General features: G+C 49.5%; 1 protein-coding gene across 1 annotated transcript in view; it reads left to right on the top strand.

The window, feature by feature from the left end:
* Nucleotides 1-834: 834 nt before the first annotated feature.
* The window catches only part of LOC149341673 (uncharacterized), a 79,934-nt gene continuing 58,638 nt past the window's right edge, over nt 835-22,130 (top strand). The window contains exon 1 of the mRNA XM_089543828.1: nt 835-1,751. Coding sequence (XP_089399954.1) covers nt 935-1,751 — 817 coding nt within the window. The 5' untranslated portion in view covers nt 835-934. The remainder of the gene's footprint in view (nt 1,752-22,130) is intronic.

Here is a 22,130-nt window from a genome sequence, read left to right as displayed (position 1 = left end):
CGCGTCTCCGCTGCCTGGACCTGTGCCATCCGCGGGCGCGTGCTCTATCCTAGCCAGCCGCGCTCGCGGCGCCTCGCAATGACGGAAGACCGGCTGTCATTGATTCGCCTCACGTTTTGCTGCCGATTGCTGCGGAGTCATATGTATGCGCGCAATGACTGGCCGCCACCTCGTGTGTCGCCATTCACGCTTCTCAAGAGCGATGAAGGGATGGGTGCTGTGTGAGGAACAGTCGTCTTATCGCACCCGAGAAGTGAGCACCTGCCTCACCTGAGGCTAGACGCAGAGAAAGGATAGTACGGTGTTTGTGAGAATTGGCAAAAGGAAGGATACGCTGCGAATGGTGTCTACTCTTCTAAGCGCCCGGGAGCTTTACGAATGGTCTCTTGGGATGGTGAAAGGAAAGTGAAGTTTCCGCTTCGCTATGGTTACTCACGGAAAGCGTGCGAGTTGCTGGCGAGGAGTTCTGCCACAAGGCGAGCGCCGCCAGCTATCGACGCCCGAGCGAAACTAGCCGGCGTCATCGCATTTTAGCGGACTCTGCGTGATACGGCTGTGTCCAAATGAAGCGTAATGCGCCGCCTCGAGTCGCAGCGTCGCTCCTTCGCTTTCCATCGAGCGCGATTTCGTAAAAGGCGGCGCGCGCGCGCGCTCCGGGACAAAAACAAGCTGAGGCGCTCGAGCGTGCGCGATTGTGGGTGGAGGCTTCCGCGAGCGGCGTTGCCTGACGTCACGGCGGGCGGAGCATCGCGTCAGGGGTTCGCCTCCCCGTGGGCGTGGTCCCAGCGGCGGCGGTGGTAGCGACCGCCGCGGGGAGGCGACGAAGCTGCTGCTCGAGGCGCTCCGGGGAGCAACAGCAGCCGTGGCCCCACTCAGTGTGTGAGAGTCGCCCCGCAGCGCGCGCGCGCTCGACGACGATGTTCGCGGGAGCAGCATGATGGAGAGCGGCAGCCTGGGCCGGCCGCGCACGGCGGCGGCGGCCGCTGCTGCAGCCGCCGCGGCTGCCGCGCGGCTCGACCCCTTCGACCAGGACCTGGGCGCCGCCGAGGCGCCGCACTTCCAGAATGGATTCGCAATGCACCCGCACCATCCTCATGCGGCCGCCGGCTACACGGCCGCCGTGGCCAGGGACTTTCTGCTGCGCGGGGCCACGGAGCTGGCACCTCCGCCCCCGCACCACCACCACCACCACCACCACGCGACGGCTGCCGACGGCATGTTCGTGCACCACCACCACGCGGCGGCGCAGGACCTGTACTCCTCGCGGCTACCGCTGACGGCGGCCGACGTCTACCGGGGCGAAGCGTTCCAGACGCGGCCCGAACCCGTGTACGCGACCGCGATGGGCGGCCACCCGCACGGCGCCTTCTTCCGCTACATGCGGCAGCCGGTCAAGCAGGAGCTGACCTGCATGTGGGTGGAGCCGCCCCCCATCCACCACCACCACCACCCGCACCACGCGCAGCTGAGCGGCTCCAGCCCGCGCAAACCGTGCGGCAAGAGCTTCTCGTCCATGCACGAGATCGTGACGCACCTGACGGTGGAGCACGTGGGGGGACCCGAGTGCACTAACCACGCCTGCTTCTGGCAGGACTGCGCGCGCAACGGCCGCCCCTTCAAGGCCAAGTACAAGCTGGTCAACCACATACGCGTGCACACTGGCGAGAAGCCGTTCCCCTGCCCGTTCCCAGGCTGCGGAAAGGTGTTCGCCCGGTCCGAGAACCTCAAGATCCACAAGCGAACGCACACAGGTCAGTCGCCGGCTGCTTCGCTCTTCTCACGCGCTGTGTGGGTGCGTCTCTGCGCGGTTTCAGAACACGCAAACCTCAGACAAACATCGTGTGCACTCATGAGCATACGCCGGCGTTTAATTTCCCGCCTAATGAGTGCGTATACCTTGCACCTCGAAGAAGAGAAAATACATTATTACTCATGCTTTTTTTTCGTCACCGCTCTTCCAGAAACGATAACTCCTTCTCAGATCACGTCTATAGGAGAGTGTACTCGCGTAATCATCGCCCGTGCGCACCAACCGAACTTCTTCCACGACATTTGTTACGCTTGAGTTTTCCTTCTTGTTATAATGCCCCATTTGTCAGTAGCAGGTTTGCGCAACCACAGTAGCGGCAGTGAATGGCACAGTAAGCTTTCTTTTTCTATGCCTGATGCCAATTAAGATTACTTTCAGCGCTTGTTAATCCTTAGCGTATCTTGCAGGTGCGCGTAGGCAGTTTCATCATTAGAAGCGCCCGTGTCTGCGCTCGCTGTGGTTTGATTTGGTTCACGGGGTTTAACCTAGCCCCAAAGCGACTAAGCCTAGAGGGATGCTCTGTTTTCTCGATGGCGCGAAGAAGGCTCCATCAGCGCCGGAAGCCAGGACCATGCATTCACACTAACGTTCACGAGATGCAAGAGATGGATAGAAAAAAAAAAAGAAAACTGTATTATAAATTCATGTTAGGCCCCCTGCAAGTTCACGATTTCGAAAGCTGGTTTGAGTGCACAAGTTATGAACATGAACGCGTGTACAAGTTCAGACATGCGTTCGCTCTAGTGATGAATTTCAGTGAGACGCGTGAGTTTGTTCGGTTTGTTTGTTTGTTTTTTTTTTATCGAATTCCGTCTCGTAATTTTTTTTTCCTGTGTTGGTGCCTATCTTTAAAATAGTGCTAATTAGAATCAGTTGATGCGGGTCGTGCGTTTGCGTGTACTATGACGAATACATCCGAGGTGCGCAAGCTTTTGCTCACACACTGTTTTACCCCAGTCCTCTCCTTGGCCGCTCAACTCCACCCCCCGTCTTGCGCATGCGCGTTGGAACTGAGCTGCCCCCTCTTTCGGCGTGCATGGGCGTATTATGCACGCACTTGACCCGAGTCGTCGCCGTCGGACCCCCCTTGCGCTGCGCATCGGCGGAGGAGCGGGCGGGATGCGTGGCGTCGCGTGAGGTGTATTCGTCGTCGTCCACCCGTCATCGCCAATTTGCGAGGCAGCCGCGCGTGCTCCCCGAGTCCTCATTTGCTAAACGCTGTCCGGACAGGCTCGCGCCGCACGGCAGACACTCCTTCCTCCCTTGCGTCACACTCGACACTAACGACCGGCTCTCGTGACGGATTCCGGTTGTTTGCATGCCTACATACACGGAGGGAGGGTTTGTTGAACAAGTCCAGGGACGAGACGTGGACAAGTATAGACGGCTGGTGGGGGCCTAGCGAACTCGTTCACGCTGTCTTTGTCATGGATAGGATTACAAGCGTGGCCAGTTTTCAACGTGGCCATATTTGGCTTAGCCGAACAGCGTAACGCTGCGCGTCAAGGTTCTGCAACGAATGGTCCTCACTTTCGTGCGTATTGCTTAATTGTTGTAACCGTGTCAACTTTGTTTCTTTTTATCTGCCGTAATGGTCGCTTCATTTTTACAATAGGGAAATACTCACCGTCTTTAGTGAGCGTACTGTTACCACAGGCACGCTTCAGTCTCTTCTTTGACAGAGGTGACCGTATGCACGCTTGCGAATGTCTCTGACATCTGTCTAAAACACCGCTGGAAGCATGTTGCAAGCTACAGCTGGTCAATATGAAGTCTGTGCAATATAAATGGCGTTTTTTTCTAAGGGATCGCATACTTACTCCATGCTGCATCAACACTCTGAATCGCATTGGGAATCATTTTGCTTTTACATATAAATAAGGACACTCATTAATGTTGCGAGAAATATTTGGAGGCCTGTGATGCAAGAAGCCAGTTATTGATAGCCTCGTTCAGTTACGGCTTATATAAAGAGAATGTATGACTATTTTTAACTTCATTTTTGTTTATTCATGTAATGGCCGGACTTGTGAAAGCTGCCCTTATAAAATATCTTGGAAGTCGTTCTACTTATACATAACGCGACACCGGTCATTACACAAGTGTCAAACTGCGTCCGTTCATTACGACACCTTCTTACAGAGCTTGAGATGTTGGCGAGAGTGGCACTGCATACCACATGTTGCTTTCGCGCTTCCGTGGCATATTTGTTGCTCTGCTTTTGATTTCTGCAGAATCACTAATTACCATGGATGTCAGAAGAGAAAGCCAAACCTTCTGAACGCATCAAAACGTAATGCATCTGCTGAGTTGTCGGTTAGTGCGCCACTTGTGATACATTAAGCTGTTATTTCAAAAAAGGAAACATCCGGCATGTTCTGATAACATTATTGCTGTTTCTGAATTGGTATACTGTAAGTTTATAACTATGTTATTCCTCGATTCGATTCCGTGCTTACCCTCCCCTGTGACCAATGAGAGAACCTAGCGATTAAGTGCGTGTTTCTGTGGGGAGGAGTTGGAATATCGCTTGGATCAGTGGCAATGTGCGAAAATGCTAAAAGTAAAATCCAATTGTGATGAAATAATAATATCTTATCTCACCTCTCTTTTAAATGTCGCACTGCTCCAACTCGAACTGACTTTCGCCGTGCTGTAGTCATTTCTTCACCAAATAGGCAGAAGAGTATGCAGTGCACCTACGTATACATATCAAGAGTGAACCACTATATGCATCTGTGCATGTATACATGGAAATTTTAAAGCGGAAGAAGAAGCAGATTGGGGCGCCTGCGTATCTAAAAGTGGCATATCCCTTATATGACAGTTTGAGATTATTTCACGTTCAGCTCATTTTTTTTTTTCCTGTTTAGCCATAATGGCACGCTACGCTCTTTTACGTGCATAGGTGCCCTTCTGAAACGAAAGCCATTTTTATATTTGATTTGCGTGCTAATGGTGCGGTGTAACTCCATGCCTTCCGACGGTTCATTCAGTCCGCCTACAACCCTCAGTGCGACCTTTTGTTCCGGCACTTCACGCTAGTCGACTTTTGAGCGACAGCTTCTTTTAAAATTAACGAAGTGACGACACACGTAATAAAATGCGCGCGAGACGAAGCAGTTGACGGGACGTCATTCTGACGCTTTCACAAACTCGAATGCATCGGTAAACTTCTCGGAGCATTCGTAACCTAGCAGAGCAGATTCCGAATATATCAGTGAATATCTGAGGGCGAAAAGACGGTATTATGCGCGCAAGCCGTTCTCTTTTCATAACGATATGCGTCCGTAAGAAAGACCTTACGAAAGCCGTGACGTAAGTGGAGAACCCGGGCCTGAGTGGCGCTTTTACTGCACTTATTTAACCACCAATCGCATATATATATATATATATATATATATATATATATATATATATATATATATATATATATATATATATATATATATATATATATATATATATATATATATATATATATATATATATATATATATATATATACACACATACATACATACATCGTCCGGCTCTTGCACCAACGTAATACGATATATAAGGAAAATTGATGGGTAGTGTTTCCAGGAAATTACACCATTTTGCGGTATTAATAGTCAGAGAACATAACACTCATACAGAAGTGGCTGTATGGTTTTTGACAAGAACAACGATGAAAACCTTCTCGCTTTTAATAGCAAATGTTAATTGCGCGAAAATGTCATGTCTTGTGCTTTGAAGTTATGGATTATATTGATGATATTATTATTTGGTCCCAATTGCTGTTATGAACCAACTCGCCCAGACAAAAGTGCTTATTGGATTAAGAGAAGGCAAAGAAAATAGTTGACGTGACCTATAGCGAGCAGATGAGTTTCTTCAGCAGGCCTCAGGCTTGGTCTAAGCATATACTCTCGGGCGTGGAACTTTGCGCGCTCTATGAATCATGTGGCTTTATTTTGATCTCAGCATTTTAAGGCGACCGTTAACAAAGCGTGTCACACGCGTTTAACTCGGGAACTAAAAAAGAAAAAAAACAATCGTTGTTTCAGATAAAGGACGAAAAAATGAACACAGAAGCCAAGGTTCATCACTATAGATTAATTAGTTAATTAATTATAGGCAAAAATGTTGAAATTGCGTCGAAATAGCGCCGACGTCGATATAGCCACGGGAACGGTGTGACGTCACATCCACCGGAAGTCGTGACGCCATAGTGGAAATTGTCACAGAATGGTAGGAAAAACGTCTGATTTGTGTCAAATTAGATGGAAAAATGTGTAATGAAGCGTAATTAACACTTAAGATCTCCGAAAGATGTATAATCGGGGTATCGATATGGCCACGGGAATGGTGTTGCGTCACATCCCCCGGAAGTCGCTACGGCATAGTGTCCTCGGCTTTCGCCTCTCAGCACTTTAGTTGCCAAAGTGTCCTCGCAAATGTTTCAATTCGTTAATTGAAGTGCAATCATCGGAGCATCGCATTGCACTTCTCTTCCGTATTAGCTGAGACTTCAGTGGAATGATAGAGGTTTTTGTGGGACATGACCAGTGAATAAGCGGTGATTTGTGCTGAATTCACAAGGTTGTATTATATATGTGGCTTCTTTGCCGCAGAGCCGTATATTCCCTTAATACGGCTCTGCTTTGCCGCACGCTGTGTGAGCGCTTGACTTTACAACGAAATGTCAGAGCAAGACTTCTTGCTATGAATGCACCTTATCAGATATGCCAGCCCGCTGGGCTCAATTCTTTATACACCAAAATTATACTTTCTTTTTCTTGCAACACAGTTCTTTCCATTTGTTTTACGAAACTATCAGTGAGCTAGTACGTGTCGTCAGCACATAAATGCTTAGTCGAATATGAACTCTTTTTTTTTTTTTTTTGCATGTGAAGTTTCGTCGAAATCGAAGTAGCGAAATGGTACACAGATGTTTTAGACGGTAAAGCTGCATTTGTCGAAGACGCATCAAATGGCAGAGCAGGATGTGGGGAAAAAATATGGTTTATTTCACTGCTATAAATTAGGCGATATTATTAGTATCAATAAAGCGACTAAGCCACCAGTATTGCTTTTGTACTTCTTTTGAGAAACTAAAAAATATTATTATTATTATTGCTGTTGCTAATCTTAATAGCACTACTACCTCTAATACATGTTGTATTCACTTTTCGTTAACACTGTGCAAAAATAACGCCACGTCTGAAAATTCGGAGCTGGTAAAAGAGGGCGAAAATAGTCAGATACTACAAAGACAAAAAAAAGGACAAGCAGCTGCCAGCATCTGATCGTCTTGTGATAAAGACGTGACGCTAAAGTGCGGAGATTCAATTATTTACTTGTATTACCCTACGAAACAAACAAAAGCGCATAAACCATGCACAGTAGTGCGGGCCGGCTGACTTTATTCCCCGACATGGACATTACGTCACTGGCGTCGTGCAGGTAACAGATATAAATAAGGAACCATTTAGGCTGCACCCAGAAGCCAGATTGATTTTCACGAACTTGAAAGGCACTAAAAAGAACCATGTGCCCGGAGATAAACTACTTGGAAAAATGTAAGAACAAAACATAAAGGCACGCTTCTCACTTTTATATCTGGGAGGTGATTGTTGACTGCATGCTAATAAGGTGGCCCCCTCAAGATTGCCTGTGGCCGTACATAAAGCTTAGATAATCGCAGGTGTTCCCCATACACATGTACTATATATAGTGGACTCGCAGCTCGTTCAGATAGCTGTCTTTAATACGGTAATTAACAAGCCCTCCTCGAACCGTGCAGATAAGGGAAAGACGTGCACTTGTCGCCAATCGTTGCGAACTGAGCTACTCGCAAAGTGCCCCCGCATATTCCAAGTTTAACAAGAAAATGGCAAACAGAGATAGGGTCAGCTTTCCCCCCTCGCAAGTTGTCCGCGTACAAGCTTACATACGCACATGCTTGTTCGAGGCGCTTCTATCGGCGGCTCAATCAGGTTCCGAGTGCACCGCTCGCATTCTGCGCGGGGTATTGGGAGGGCGAACGCGCAGGACATCGACACAAAGAGGGCCCGCACTGGAGCCGCGGCTTATCGTCCGCCGCAGACACGCGCTCCCGCCACGCGCTTAATCCGCTCGTGGAACCAGCCGACAACGAGCAGCCGTGCCGACGACGAATCGCCCGGTAGCCGGTTGTTCGAAGCCGCGTCGCTCGCATTTGCATCCTCGCTTGCAGGGAGACGTTTTCTCTCCCTCTGTCTGTGTGCGCACGTTATATCATGTGCACTGTATAAACCTCCATCAAGTTAGTAAACAAAAGCATAGTGACGCCACAGTAGACAAACACAGGCAAACCAGAAACTTAGCACTCCTTGCACATTTCCCTCACGTTCAGATATCAACGCAGCCGCATCAATGTGCTGTCCGCACGTAGTGGTTGGGTAGACAAGAAAGGTAGGTCTTACGTATACAGTGCACACATGAAACACCATATGAGGATTTAGCCCTTTGATGGGCGAATTTTTGCAGGAAAACGTGATTCCGTGGTCGATTTTTTTCATTCATACCTTAAAGTGAAAAACATGGCTAAATTTTGTAGAAAAAATTTTGAAAAAAATTGGGACGCCCGGTATTTTATCCCCATTGAGCGCCGCGTCGTGCCGGTTCCGCGACGTTGCGGGCGTGTCGGGCAGGGAGTCGGAACTTGTAGCGAGTATAGATCGTCGTTCAAAGATGGGCCATGGTCTCCTAGTCCAGTTTCGGTACTTGGTAAGTACCCCGTGTGAAAAGATCCGTCACTGTCATCGCCAGAAGAGCGTTAAAGGCGCGTGCGGCCATAACGAAACGACAACGTGCAGCTGATCACCTCGAAGTAAAATAAGTAAACGAAACTGACAGAGATAACACCACGTGGTAAAACGCAGCACTTGTGTACCTCCACAGTAGTAGATGACGCGCGCGAAGAAACCGAAACTAGGTGAGCGGCGGATCGTCAACCATGCGATGCGCTGAACAAGGCAAAACTTGTACCTTTTTCTTCTGCAAAAAGGTTATTGTAAGTCTCAAGAAATACGGCCACCGAACATGAGCGCGTACTTTTAGTACGGCGCGAGGTTTCGAAGACACCATCGCCGCCGTACGTGTACGACAGTTAACATGTGGAACACACATCCACGCCGCCGTACATGTGCGGCAACGACTATCGAAGGGTTTAGGGGAGGGAGAGGCGAGGCAGTGACTTCCCGTACTCAAGCGAGAACTTTTTTGCGATGGAAAACCGCATTGGTGGCTATTTTTTTCGACGAAAGAAAGAAGCGCATGGTGTAAATAGGACACATTTGTTACAATTACTTAGTAGTGCACATTACAATCCCCATGTACAGCACTTGCATGTCCGTGCTATTGACCTGTCCGCCTTTGTGTACAGGGGAAACGTTCATCCAACATCACATGACATTGCGCCAAGACAGCAGGCAGCCTCGGAGCAGGACTTTGTTAGCATGGGGGCGTTTGTTAAAATGATGCAAATCAGAGTTCCGGTCAATAAGTACCTGTGTTCTCACTTTTTGCTTCTAAAGCGTACTTTTCGAACTTATTCTCATATTAAGCCAAACTAGGGATAGTAAGTCCTAAAATAGAAAGAAAATAATCAACAATAAACTATAAGCATTTCTCTAAAATAAGTCCAAGGCATCAGCTCCTGTCCGTGCGGTTCTTATAGCTTTGCGCACTGGCTAACTGACTATACATTTATGAAAGTACGTCTTTGGGTATAAATCACATATACGCCCCTCCGAGCGAGCAATTTTGCATGAGAAGACAATACGCCGCCGCATTTTTTTTCGTCGAAGAAACTCTAAGTCAAATATGGTTCAGATAAAACCGAACCCCTTCCCCTCCTGCTGCTGCCGCGGCCCGGATTCAATTCTGCGATATATATATATATATATATATATATATATATATATATATATATATATATATATATATATATATATATATATATATATATATATATATATATATATATATATAGTAAGAACGTAGACCAACGTTTGAAACGCTTGAAACAATTTATTGACGTTTCGACCGTGGAACGGCCTTCGTCAGAATGTCTGGATCGAAAGGGATGGCACAATATATGTAGGTAAGAACAACGCACAGGATAATGCACCCAAAAAAAATTCGATAAAAAAAGCATCATGCGCATGGTTACAAAACGATAAATGAATCACAGTGTCAATCACAAGACGATAAATGTGGTATTGTGGTTCATTTATCGTCTTGTGATTGACACTGTGATTCATTTATCGTTTTGTAACCATGCGCCTGATGCTTTTTTTATCGAATTTTTTTGGGTCCATTATCCTGTGCGTTGTTCTTACCTACATATATTGTGCCATCCCTTTCGATCCAGACATTCTGACGAAGGCCGTTCCACGGTCGAAACGTCAATAAATTGTTTCAAGCGTTTCAAACGTTGGTCTACGTTCTTACTACTACATACCGTGCCAAGCTTTTCCCTTTTCTTGCATTATATATATATATATATATATATATATATATATATATATATATTACACATACGTGAGCAGGGTGAACGGGAAATTCCAAGAGATATGCAGGTTTCTCCGCGGCGCAGCCACCTCGCCGCCTGCTGCGTTGGCGACAAACACGAGTTCCGTGACATCGTCGCTGTCGGCGCCGTTAGGTCCTTGTTCAGTTTTATTTCAATAATCGCTCGCAGCTATGAATAGCAGCGGCGAACTGTGAATCCCTCCGGAGTTATGAACCCCCGCGGGGGAAGAGCATGCCGTCGCGTCTCCCATTCGACATGTACATTTTATGCTCACGTGCAGTGCGCATTCCAGGTTCATTGAAGGTTCCTCGAACGCTCCGCAGCGAATTCCAGTGGGCTGTGTACAAGAGACTAAAAAAATTATGTACAGCCATTTCATCCTGCACACACGCCTAAGACGTGCACTGCTTTCACTCAGCTGTCTGACTCAGGCATCGTCGCTGTATGTGCGTTTACCGACCCCTGTCGAGTACGCGTGGCACGATAACACTTGTGACAGGGCCAAGAAGGACGGTGTGCAGGTCACACGTCTGGACCTCTGCAGCGTAAAAGTGCGCTAACCCGTCTTCAGTGTTTCAAGAAGACATAAGTGTCGCAGGTCGTTTACATCTCACTGATTGCTTCGCCATTGTAAATGTTCGCAGCAGCCGCAAGTGTGGGTGATGTGAACTTTGTTTTGCGTTCGCTTCATGCACATGACGACGATTAGCAGATCAGTTATACTTCATAAGCCGAGCATTTTGCGTTGAAAATAATATGTGAGAATTGCACTCAGCCTAAACTTCCTAGTTTTTCTACGCATTCTTTTAGACGTCTTCGAAAGAAACTACATTATTAAAATGCGAATTAACCTTGTTAAGGAAGGAATTCCAGTTTTGTATAGTATTCGAGGTGTCGACCCGCTCTCGAAGAGCATGCTGCTGCTTAATTAATATACATGTTTTCCGTCTGTCGCGACGATATAAAGCCCATTAAAGAAGCTCACTTTCTTCAAATAGCGTGCAATTTGAGACAGCAATAGAACCGAAGTTATTCCATGCAGGTGTTTCAGGAAAGGCCGGCACTTATTTTTAAAAATAGGGTGTTTGAGGTAAACGGAAGCTTTTCGTAGCAGTAATACCAGTGTTGGCGGCCGTCAAAAAACAGGCGAATATGTTAACTAGTGAAGTGAGTGACTAAATTCTAATACGTAACTTTTTAACTATTATCGACTGGCGCCTAATTCCATTCAGACATTTGTAGCCGGCTGTTAGTAATAAAACAGACGCTTGGGTGAGTTGGTAATCCATGATTGCCAACTCGTAATAGCCGTGTCAGTTTTTAGAATTTCTAAAACCCGATTAGCCTCAACTAATTGTGTGGCGCAATTAATTGGGCCATTTCTCGCGCACTTCGAAAACCGCACATCTGTGGAGCGCAAAGCGACGTCTATCAAATCGCGACACTTCATAGCGACGTATCACGTGACAATCGGGCAGCGGATCAAACGACGGTGTTCCTCGAGCGCCGGGCCTGGTTTGGTACTAAATTTCTTGGGGCTGAAATGTCTGAAAAATCCTTTCTCCCTGCATAGACCAAAAACGCATTAGCCATGGCACTCTTGGGTCAAGCTACTTTTCCAACATTAAGCCCATATTGTCACCATCATCTACCCAACCCCTTATCAAAGCAGCAAGTCCACCGTACGGGATGAAGTCGTGAACCAATTTCGAAACGTTGCGCTAAAAGACGAGGACCAAGCGATGAGAACAGACGAGGCGAGAAATGACGTCACGACCCTGCATAACAGTGAGGAATTGTATCGTGACGCCATCGCCGTGGTATACTGTGTGATCGCTGTGGCGTGTTTGAATTACCCGCGCGGTCGTGTCGTGGGCACGTTACGACCCTCTCGACCAATCCCGATTTTCTCGACACACCAACGCCAATTATATATAGACTGCTGTTAATTAATTAATAATCAAAATAATCCTTAAGACGTCGCATGATTTCCACTATTTCACTGCGCACGTATATGCGCGCGCGATCTCTCGCGTATACAAGCGTGTATTCATGAACTCAACGATAAAAGCGAGGGACCGTTCGTCGTCCGCCATTGCGCACTACCGATGTTCCCCGATGATGTGCGGCGTGTCGGCGGTTACGCGTACAACGCGCTCTCCGTGTCGGGCAAAACAACGGAGAAACACCCTGCGTCATGACCGATCGGGGCGGCTGAAGTTCGCGAACCGCTGACAGCGCACAGCGGACAAAGGGCCGACCGTACCTCCGCGGATGGCTAGGCGCGTCTGTCTGTATATATGCAGTGCGACTGGCGCTAGAGCGCGCTCGCCGCCGCAGATGGCGCTCGCGTACGCGTTGTTGTACGCCATACGCAACGTTTCTCTCTATCTCTTTCCTCCTTCTTTTTCTGTTGCTTTTTTTCTGGCTGCGCTCATCTCTCCTTCCCTCGAACGCGCTCTGACCCTTGTTCCTCCCGCGAGACTTCATCGCGTGCAGGTGGCCAACCGGCTTTGATTGACGTGCCTCTGACTCGGCAGATTCACCCCAAAGAGGAAAGCCTGTATTGGTGTGCACGGGGCAGGTCAGCTGCCACTCGAACGCATGGATGCAGCAGTCGTGCTTCCCATCCCTATATAGCGATCCATAGCGTCGTTGAGACTGCGAAGTAATCACTGGGTGCCTCTCTCCACACCTATTGTCAAAGTCAGACAGACCTGCGGGTTTACTGTACTGGCCCTCGTATCCTGCGGTGGCTCTATACAGCCCCCCTGGAATTTATCCTAGGCCCATTAGACGCGAAGTTCCCCTCACTCTCGAAAGACTCGGCGTGCTGGCGGAACAAAGCGAGCCTCGCCGCATGATTCAAATGTGGCAGAGTGTGGTGCATATTTTTAAGAAAGGCGCATTATGTGCCGCTCGTTACTGTACACCTCGCATTGCTTTCTTGGCCATATTTCTCATATTATCATGCTGGACTCTGTGAGCAATGGGTGTAACTATATTGTAGAGTTCTGCTGGCATGTGTGCTATCCATTTGGAATGAAGCAGCAAGGGAAAAAGTAGAAAAGGCAACGAAGCACGCACACTTCACTCACTCACTGTTATCAGGCTGCGACAGTGACGCGTCGCCGGTAGCCTATATAACGCGGCATGACGCTTCGCTTCCGAGCATGAATCACTCCACATTCTGGCACGACTGAACGCAAGAACGCGGAAAGCAATGTGTTCCTGTTCGTACGAACTGCTCGCTTTTCATCCTGTCCTGAGCGTGTGTGCCTGTGCAGGTGAAGAGGGGACGTGTGGACGTAGTGAGGCCCCCAGGCTTCAATCGCAACAGACAGCACACGGAAAGGAGAACGACGGGATGGCGCATGTCCCGTCGTTCTCCTTTCCGTGTGCTGTCTTTCTTGCGCTTGAAGTCTGGAAGCTATGCTCCAATTTGCCCCGCTAAGTGTTTTATTGAACGAAGTGATGCCATACGAGAATTAGAAATGACGTCACTGAGTGAGTTTGCTGTACGCAAGCGGAGCAGCATATACGAGCCTGCATTCATGGCGCAGTTTCCTTCTTGATTGCACAAAACGTCTGCGAATTAGAAACACACACACACACACACGCACACGCGCACACGCACACACACACACACACACACACACACACACACACACACACACACACACACACACACACACACACACACACACACTTTCACTCTTTTTTTGAGGACTTCGATATTCATTTCAAATGCTCGTGGCGTGCTACAGCTGATGCAACTAGTACATCATCATCATCAGCCGGACGACGCCCACTACAGGGCGAAAACCTCTCCCACACCTCTCCATTTAACCTTGTCCTGTGCCAGCTGCGGCCAGCATATATCCCCGCAAACTTTTTGACCTCAGCCGCCCACATAACTCTCTTCCGCCCCCTGCTACGCTTACCTTCTCTTGGAATCGCATGGTCGTTAAGGGTATTGTGTAACTAGAATTTTAACTGACCTGTTAATGAAAGGGAATAATGATTCTACACATATATAGATCATCTCGAAACCTAGCAAGTTATTTCGTGACTTGCTTGCATAGAATTGCTTGCGAACTTTGTGTTTGAGCGCAAAATTTTATTCGCATGATCATTTACTTGGCATCATAGCTATGACGAAATGCACTTGCTACCAGCGTAACGTTATACATGCATCGTCCGGGGCGCTATATTCACAGAATCACTAGTGAAATTACTTTCGCAAGACAGTACCTTGCGCCGTTATCGTGACTTTTTTTGTTAAATGCCTACTTTTAACACTCCAAGAGCATGTGGAATGGACAAGTGAAATAGGTAACATTTTCTGTGCTGTTTGAGCAGCCGAATGGTGGTTACCCTTTGCGGCGCCAAAAAAATTCATATGAGCTTCGGTATCACTGCATTCACGTGACCTTCTGTCCTTTATAACGTTTGCGCAAATCGCGTGATGCGGGCATTCCTGCATTTGGCATTGCGTGGATAAAAGTGCGCCGATTCAGACTGTTAGCCGAACTTGCATAACTGTGCAGAATTCACGAACAAAATATATGAGCCACTGTATAGTTTTCTCGGTGCTGTAGCAGAAGTGAGCAGCATTTTAAGAAACTGCAATATAGGTGCAGAGGTCTAGAGTGCCGATATGCTCAATAGCGAAGAAAGCGTGTCTTCGTATCTGAACGTTGGTTAAAAGGGACAGATAGTGCATGAAGTAGTTGACAGGAGGGAAAACTAGCCGGACCAGAAACGCCTAAGGTGCCTCGGTGCAGCAAGGTTTCATTGGCAGGGCGATGACATCTCCGCCATTCTGGAGCTCATTTAGCCATATCAAACTATTTTTTGCGGGAATCAGCATTTTTGCGCCTTTGGCACATGAGAGCGTCCAGTACTGCATCCAGGCGTCGAAGTCGTATTTCAGATCAAACTTAAGAAGCTTTCTCTCCTTTGTAGGAGTCGTTGGGGTCCTGTGATTCAAAATGGCGTCTCCCGATCGAACGGTGGGTACAATGCCCGGTTTACTGCGCAACCTGTTGGTCCTCATGAGAACGACGTAGGGATGCGGCCTAATTGTTTTCGGTTCGTACTGAAAAACCGCGCCATTTGCATGCACATTAAAGAAGCTATTGGTACACGACACAGACGACAAGAAGCGCGCTTCGTCTTGTCTGTGTCGTGTGCCAATAGTTTTTTTTTTTTTTTTCGTGCGTTCAGACAGCGCCGTTAACTTCAGGGAAAAATGAATTACAACCCATTTTGATGCTCTAATCATGTTGCGCGTGCTCCACGTGTCATTTAAGCATTCAAGCTCATCACTTTTGGCTCGACCGTGTATAGTATTCATAATCAAAAGCCGCGCATTTAAGACGCCGTATGAGAAGGTGTGCCCTGAGCGAGCTGCAGCCAGGTCGTCGCCCGTTGGGCCCAGCTGCAGCGTCTTTGCTTTAGACGCGCGATGAGATCTTGGGAGGATTAAGGCTGGACTGAACGCCCGCTAGACAGGCCTCGTCACGTGCGCGTTGCGTACGTGTTTCGGGCGCGCCGCGGTCCCATCAGTGTCAAGGCCACGCAAACTGCATTCCGCGCTTCTTTCCTTCACGTGTCAGAGTGGCAGAAAGCGTGGACGCATATACCGCACACATTTCAGTGGACGTGTGTGCACAAGGTGACGCGTGCACAGTAAGCTTGTTTTTTTGCAAGACGCATAAGCATCGCGGGGAAGATGCCCGCAAGTACTTCCTGCCTTCGGCATGTTTTCACATTTAGGCGCGTAATCTCTCGCTGAGAAGCACGAGGAGCTGTACATTTCAAACGCGGCGAGCCCAAGACTTCTGAGATTTCGGATGGCGGAAGGAAAATCAGTGGTCCGACTTGTTTTCATCAGTGGACGTCATCTCCCGCAAGAGGTGAACATGGACGACTCTATCATCCAATGTTATTAAGCCTTTACCTTTTTGTATATATACTGCTGTCCCCGTCTGAGTTATGCGTCATGCGTTTCGGTATGTGTACGTCCACAGTAACCAAGTCCAGAATTCTTGGACATCAATTTTAATTGTGAAACAGCTGTGGAATATTGTAAGGTACATTTATCAAAATGTATGGCAATGGCCAATTCTTATGATGCGTAGCAAAAGCTTTATATTAAAGTTTGCCCATCGCTAGCGTCCAGTAGCTAAGACTGCCGTAGAAAACTGATGGGGAATATTTCTGGGGATAGCAAAAACGCAAATTGCAAAAAAAAAAAAAAATGCAAGTTTGCCAAGGGGTGTCTGCGGATATACTGATTGTGTTAGTGAAATCTTACGATACCTATGAAAAACTGCGTTCATAATCAAGTTCACGTTGAAAAATGCGCTTGTCGACAATTTTTGGGTATGGCAAACACGAAGGTCAAGAGAAAAATAGAAAGGAACATTCTGTTTCGCGGCCTTAGGTGTCTCTGCGGGCTCTCAGCCAGCTAGCCTGTGTGCGAAAAAAAACAAGGGGTTGGGTGAAGGCAATTTTTTTGGAGATGACGCTTATGTATACTTTCCAAATCTCTCCTGCAGCAGCCTCCTTGTTCTCGGTGCATGTCATTTTCTTGTGTATATATTATCACCTTGATTAAAGGAGATACCTGGCATGTTTACAGAATTTGGAGCTGCTATGTCTTTGTTAGAACAGGGAAGCACGTAACTGAAATTGCACGACGTCCTACTGCGACCATCTTTCTTTCTCCGACCAGAAGAAGGAAAAGAACATTTCATTTGAAGATGTAGGTGTTATGATGGTCTTTGTACCGTTGTTTTCATCAAATCTCTTGACGTACTTACAATGCTTTTTTATTCTTTTTACTAAAATTAGCTGTTCTACGAAATTTGTCGTCACAGTCGGCCACACAGGTTCGATGGCTGGGAGAGACTGACGTGCGGCTGCAAACAGCCGCCCGTATACACCCGTTATGGGAGGGGGGGGCAAACAAACAAACACGCGCCGATTTTTGGCGTGAGCGAACCAGCGCTGGAAGAGAAGAAAATAAAATAAAATTGAGTAGCCAGGACTTCCCAATTGTCACTCACGAGAAGACAGCATACAGAGAACGAACGAAGGGGGAAAAATCAGGAGCAGTTTCCACCTCTCACTGTCGAAACAGTGTATATACCTACACACGCAGGGCATACAATGTGGCGTTGCGTCCAGCAGAGGGCAACGCTTGGGGTCCCCGGACATACAATGCGTGCGGGTGTAGCGGGCAGCTGCCGGGGAGGACATAAAACAGTGCCGCGTCGTGTCGACGTCGCCGAAATGAGGCATAAATCTGTCAGGGAGCGAAACAATGCGGCGGCGTTCCCCCTCCTTCCCCGTGTGGCAGGCTGGCTAGCTCGCAGGCGGGCGAGTCGTCTGGGCAGCAACTTGTCGCGGCGCAGCAGTAGCGGTGTACATGCGACGCTGGAGCTGACGGGCAGCCGCTGTCGAGCACGCCCCTTTCTGGCGCCCTTTATGACCCTGTGTCTCGGTCGCCATGCGTCGCCTATACTACGGAAGAAAGAAGGAAACGCGCCTTCGTATGAGCCAGTTATAGCGTCTGGGCGCTGCGCAAGGGGCAGAGTGGTTTTGTGCGAACAGTGTAGCACACCAGGGCGCAAACGTTCCACTCGCTCTCCGGTGAGAGAGAAGCTTTGTCACTGCTGCTTTGGTCACTTCGGTAGCTTATTAGACGCTGCTTTTAGCGTTGTCTGGTTTGCACAAGCGTGCTGGGTTAGTGCACGGAAGCGCAACATATTCCCGCTAAACTGCGCTGTGCCCTTAGGGCCGTACCGTGTTTCGAACAGCTGCTTGAAAAGTTGGCTCGATATGCGTATCTGTGCTGTCTGCGTGTTGCCTCAGTTCCGTGTATGTGTTATATGTTAACCCCCTCAAGTGGGATGCCCAGGACATCAATGGCGGACAGAAGTGAATTAAATATTCCGCCAGTCCAAAGCTATTGATTGCATTTATAATTGGCGGTTTGTAGCGAGAACCAACAGCAGCATCAAGAACGGCTTGATGATTGTCGATTTGTCTCATGATAGGCTTTGTTGTACATAGGAGGAGAGGGTGGAGGGCACGGTTCATATGTCTGCGCTATTCAAACTGATGCGTGACTGACTGAAGTATATAAAGAAAATGGCCCCGATGCAGCCTGCTATAGATCGAGGATGCACTGACCGTCGTTCTACGACGTGACGAATTCTCCCTATAACTAAATTACTTTTTTTGGAATTACTATTTTAAGATTTTTAAGCATAAAATGCTTCTAGTTCTCATTCTCCGCTAAGATGAACATCGTCCGGGAACCGCGGCGAACGTGGAACAGAACGTGGGGCCGAGCGTCCAGCAGAAATTATCTGAAACATTCCGAAATTTTACGTATGAATAGTATCCAGCAGAAACGTTGCCATGGATCCTCATGTTGACTACCCACTAGCCCGAACCCTGACCCTTCTAAGTTACCATACTGTAACCGCGAATGGGATTCGAACCGGCTCCGCTGCATGCAGAACACCCTCATTTCCCGATGTCGCGCAGCCACCAACGCAGCCTCTCGTCCATCCAATCCATCTTCCATCCTTTCGTTCTTCGCTTGGAAAGGAAAGTTAATAGGGTGCGGGTTTTCGCTAGTTAGTAATCCATTCTTGAGACAAAGCACGCAGAAAACCACGAAGAAGAGAAAGGATAGCACTTGGCTGTATCGTTTCTCATCTTCGTCTCCGTCGTTTTCTGCGCGCTTTGTCTCAGGCATAGAAATGCTCGGCCGCATTAGTGCTGCCGCCATGGCGGTGCAACAAAGCCGAACGAGTCATCAAATAGAAATGTGTGCCTACAACTGTGTCGCCATGGGCAGATTTTTGTAGCCGCACAGGAAAGTGAGAGGGTGGTCTAGGCAGGGGCCATTTAAAGGGGGCCGGGGGTGGCAGCCCTCATTTCCCCCTCGAGCGAGAAACGCTGCTGAACCCCGCTTTTAGACGAAAAACATCCAGGAAACACCTGGTTCAAATGGGACCCCCAACCCACCAAGAGGGACCCATAAATCTGCCCTGGGCTTTTAGCTAAAGCACCGTGAGAGCAAAGTAGAGCGGACAGCTAGGTGCGTTCAACGCACTGCCGTGAGCGAAACGGAGAAGCGGCTGAGCTCGCTGGCATGTAAAGCACCAAAAGCGGTGAAGGGGGCCAAGCGCGCTGTGCAGCTAGAGAAGAAGCGGCTGATGGCGGCGACTTCTCAAGCCGCGAAAGCAGCCGGGGAGACTATGCGCGCTGCCCGGGTAGAAAAACAGAAGAGGCCGATGGAGTGGCACATCCGGCAGCCAAAAGTCCTGGCCAGTACTGGAGTGCGGCCACCGACTATGAGCCGTCCTAGAACAAGCTACACCTTTTTTTGCGAGGCATTCCATGCTTGCATGCACTGTCGACAACAAGGTAGGCTATACTCTACATGAGAGTACTTGGCAGTGCAAATAATCAGCGTTCTTCTGTCTTCGCCGTGTTTTGCTTCCTTTATCTGCCCTAGTCCTCGTTCAGCTATACTGCTGCCATGGCACTGACACTGGGTTAATTATGAAGCATCATTAAAAACAACGATGTAGTTGTCTGGCCCGCAGAAACAAAAACAGATTAAGACCTCGACAACAATTATGTCCTTTCACGCGTTTCTTTTTGTTCAGGAAAGCACCGTATTGGAACTGTGAGCACTCATACCAAATACGAGAAAACTTCATCGGTCCCGGCCTGAGCGCGTCGTTTAGCGACGACAGCTCTTAATAACTCTTCGCAGAGCAATGCACTGCGGGCAGTGTCCATTGCAGTGCCTCTAGAGACTTCGCGTTGCACCCAAGGTCGGTCGATTTGTTCTGAGGATACGAAGCGATAGAAAAGAAACAGAACGAATAAATAATTGAAGCGCCCAGCCAATATAGGATGCAGTGCAGGTGCTTCTGCAGGCGGTGCGCGCGGCGAACGGGCAACGCCTGCATCGGACCAAGTTCACCCGCGGTCACACATACGCAGCGAGAGAGAGAGAGAGAGTCACCCTTGACTATATACGTAGGCAGAAGACGTCCGCGTCGCCGTTTCGGTGCCCGCGGTGGGAGGGACGCGCCAATGTGGGTCCATTAATTGACGAGCGAGGCAAAGGAGCCTCCGCCGGTCGAAGCGCGCGCGACTCTCGCAGCTGCCGCGCTCGATGAATGCGCGCTGCCAACGGCACTACGCGGGAGGGGAGTGCCTCTCGCGTGTATACTACGCTGCTGCACACTCATGCGGGAGCCAATTGACGGTGCCCGGGCACTGCGCGCGCTCGCCGTGTTTTGCTCTTCGCTCCGACACAGTATAGATAGCTCACGGCGCGCTGCAGAAAGATACGCGCACGGGAGAGGAGTGGCGGGGGGCGAGAGGAAAGTCAAAACAGAAACCAAGTGAGGAGAGGAGACGGGCAAAGCCATTTCGAAGCTGCGAGAAAGAGCGGTCGAGAAAGCCGCATTACGAGCGCGCTACGCGCGCGCGCGCGAGCGGTCTTGAGAAACAGGGGCGACTCTCGAGGCGTGTCCGGCACTTCCATTCATCTGGAGACGGCCGGCTGGGGCCCCCGAACGAACTCTTCGCCGGCGCACCTCGGCGGCGGGGAAGAAGAGCAGCCCGATTCTCCATTAACACGGCCTCGCCCATCGCTCCGGGGCGCGCTCCCCTCTCGCCGCCCCGCGAAAACCGCAAACGAGACAGGCCTTCAATTTGGGCACAGCCCCGCGGCGGTTTCGCGTTCGCGCGGACATGCGAGCGCGCCGGCAGAAGCAGCAGCGACGGACGTTCCATTACGCACACCTCGGCACGTCCGCCCCTTTCCTGCTGCCCCACCTGCGACGACTACGGCAGGAGGCTACTGGCGTTGCCGCGGCCGGCGTGACGACGACGCTGATCCCTCAGCGCGGGCCCCCGCTGCCACTCCCTCCTCCTGCTGTCTCCTAGCGCCTTCGATCGCGCGCGCCCGCGGATGCTCCGCGCCGCCGAGCGCGCGCGCGCGTGCCAGAGCGGCGTCGATCAGCGCCGGCGGTGACGCGGACGGAGAGACGTCGGGGAGTGAAGGACAAGGTCAAGAGCGGAGTAAGGAGCGTCCGGTCTCCGCGATCGCCGCTCCTCGTCTGCGCATGCCACAGCGGGCTACTCCTGTTGCGCTTGGGTCGCGCCTGGCAGATAACCAGGGGATGTGGCACTCGCGTTGTCTTCGACGAGGTGCGGAAGCCGTTGTATTTCTTCGCTCTCTTGCGTCAGGGTTGGCAGAGCTCAAACCGGACTTGAATGGACGCAGAGGCCCACAGTTAGATTTTGCGGCGGTGGCTTTCACACTGTCGCGGCCGAGTCCTCCTTGATTCATTGTCTTCTTTCGTCACCACTCTCTCGTTTCTCGACTGGACAATGCTGGACGGGAGGCATGCAGCTTTGTCATACTACTGCAAGAGTCACAGGGTGCGAACGTTGAAAGACCGAAATATTTAATTGCGCTTCGTCGAGAACAGAATTCTGAGTAGTATTCCAAACGCGACGGAACAATACCAAACGGTCGTGTAGCACCGGCGAACTTGAAACGTAAATAGTGTGACATGGTCTGGACAAAAAGCGTTCTCGCGAAGCTTTCTGGCGCTGTGGGTTTCCTGCACGCGGTGATGCCGCTTTTGCGGGTGTCAAATCCCGAACTACATTTGCAGGCCCCAACTACGTACGCGTATG

The sequence above is a fragment of the Amblyomma mixtum genome, chromosome 5 (genome assembly GCF_055824585.1).
Source record: "Amblyomma mixtum isolate Tamu chromosome 5, ASM5582458v1, whole genome shotgun sequence".
Taxonomy (NCBI): domain Eukaryota; kingdom Metazoa; phylum Arthropoda; class Arachnida; order Ixodida; family Ixodidae; genus Amblyomma; species Amblyomma mixtum.
This window is presented reverse-complemented; position numbering and strand designations above follow the sequence as displayed.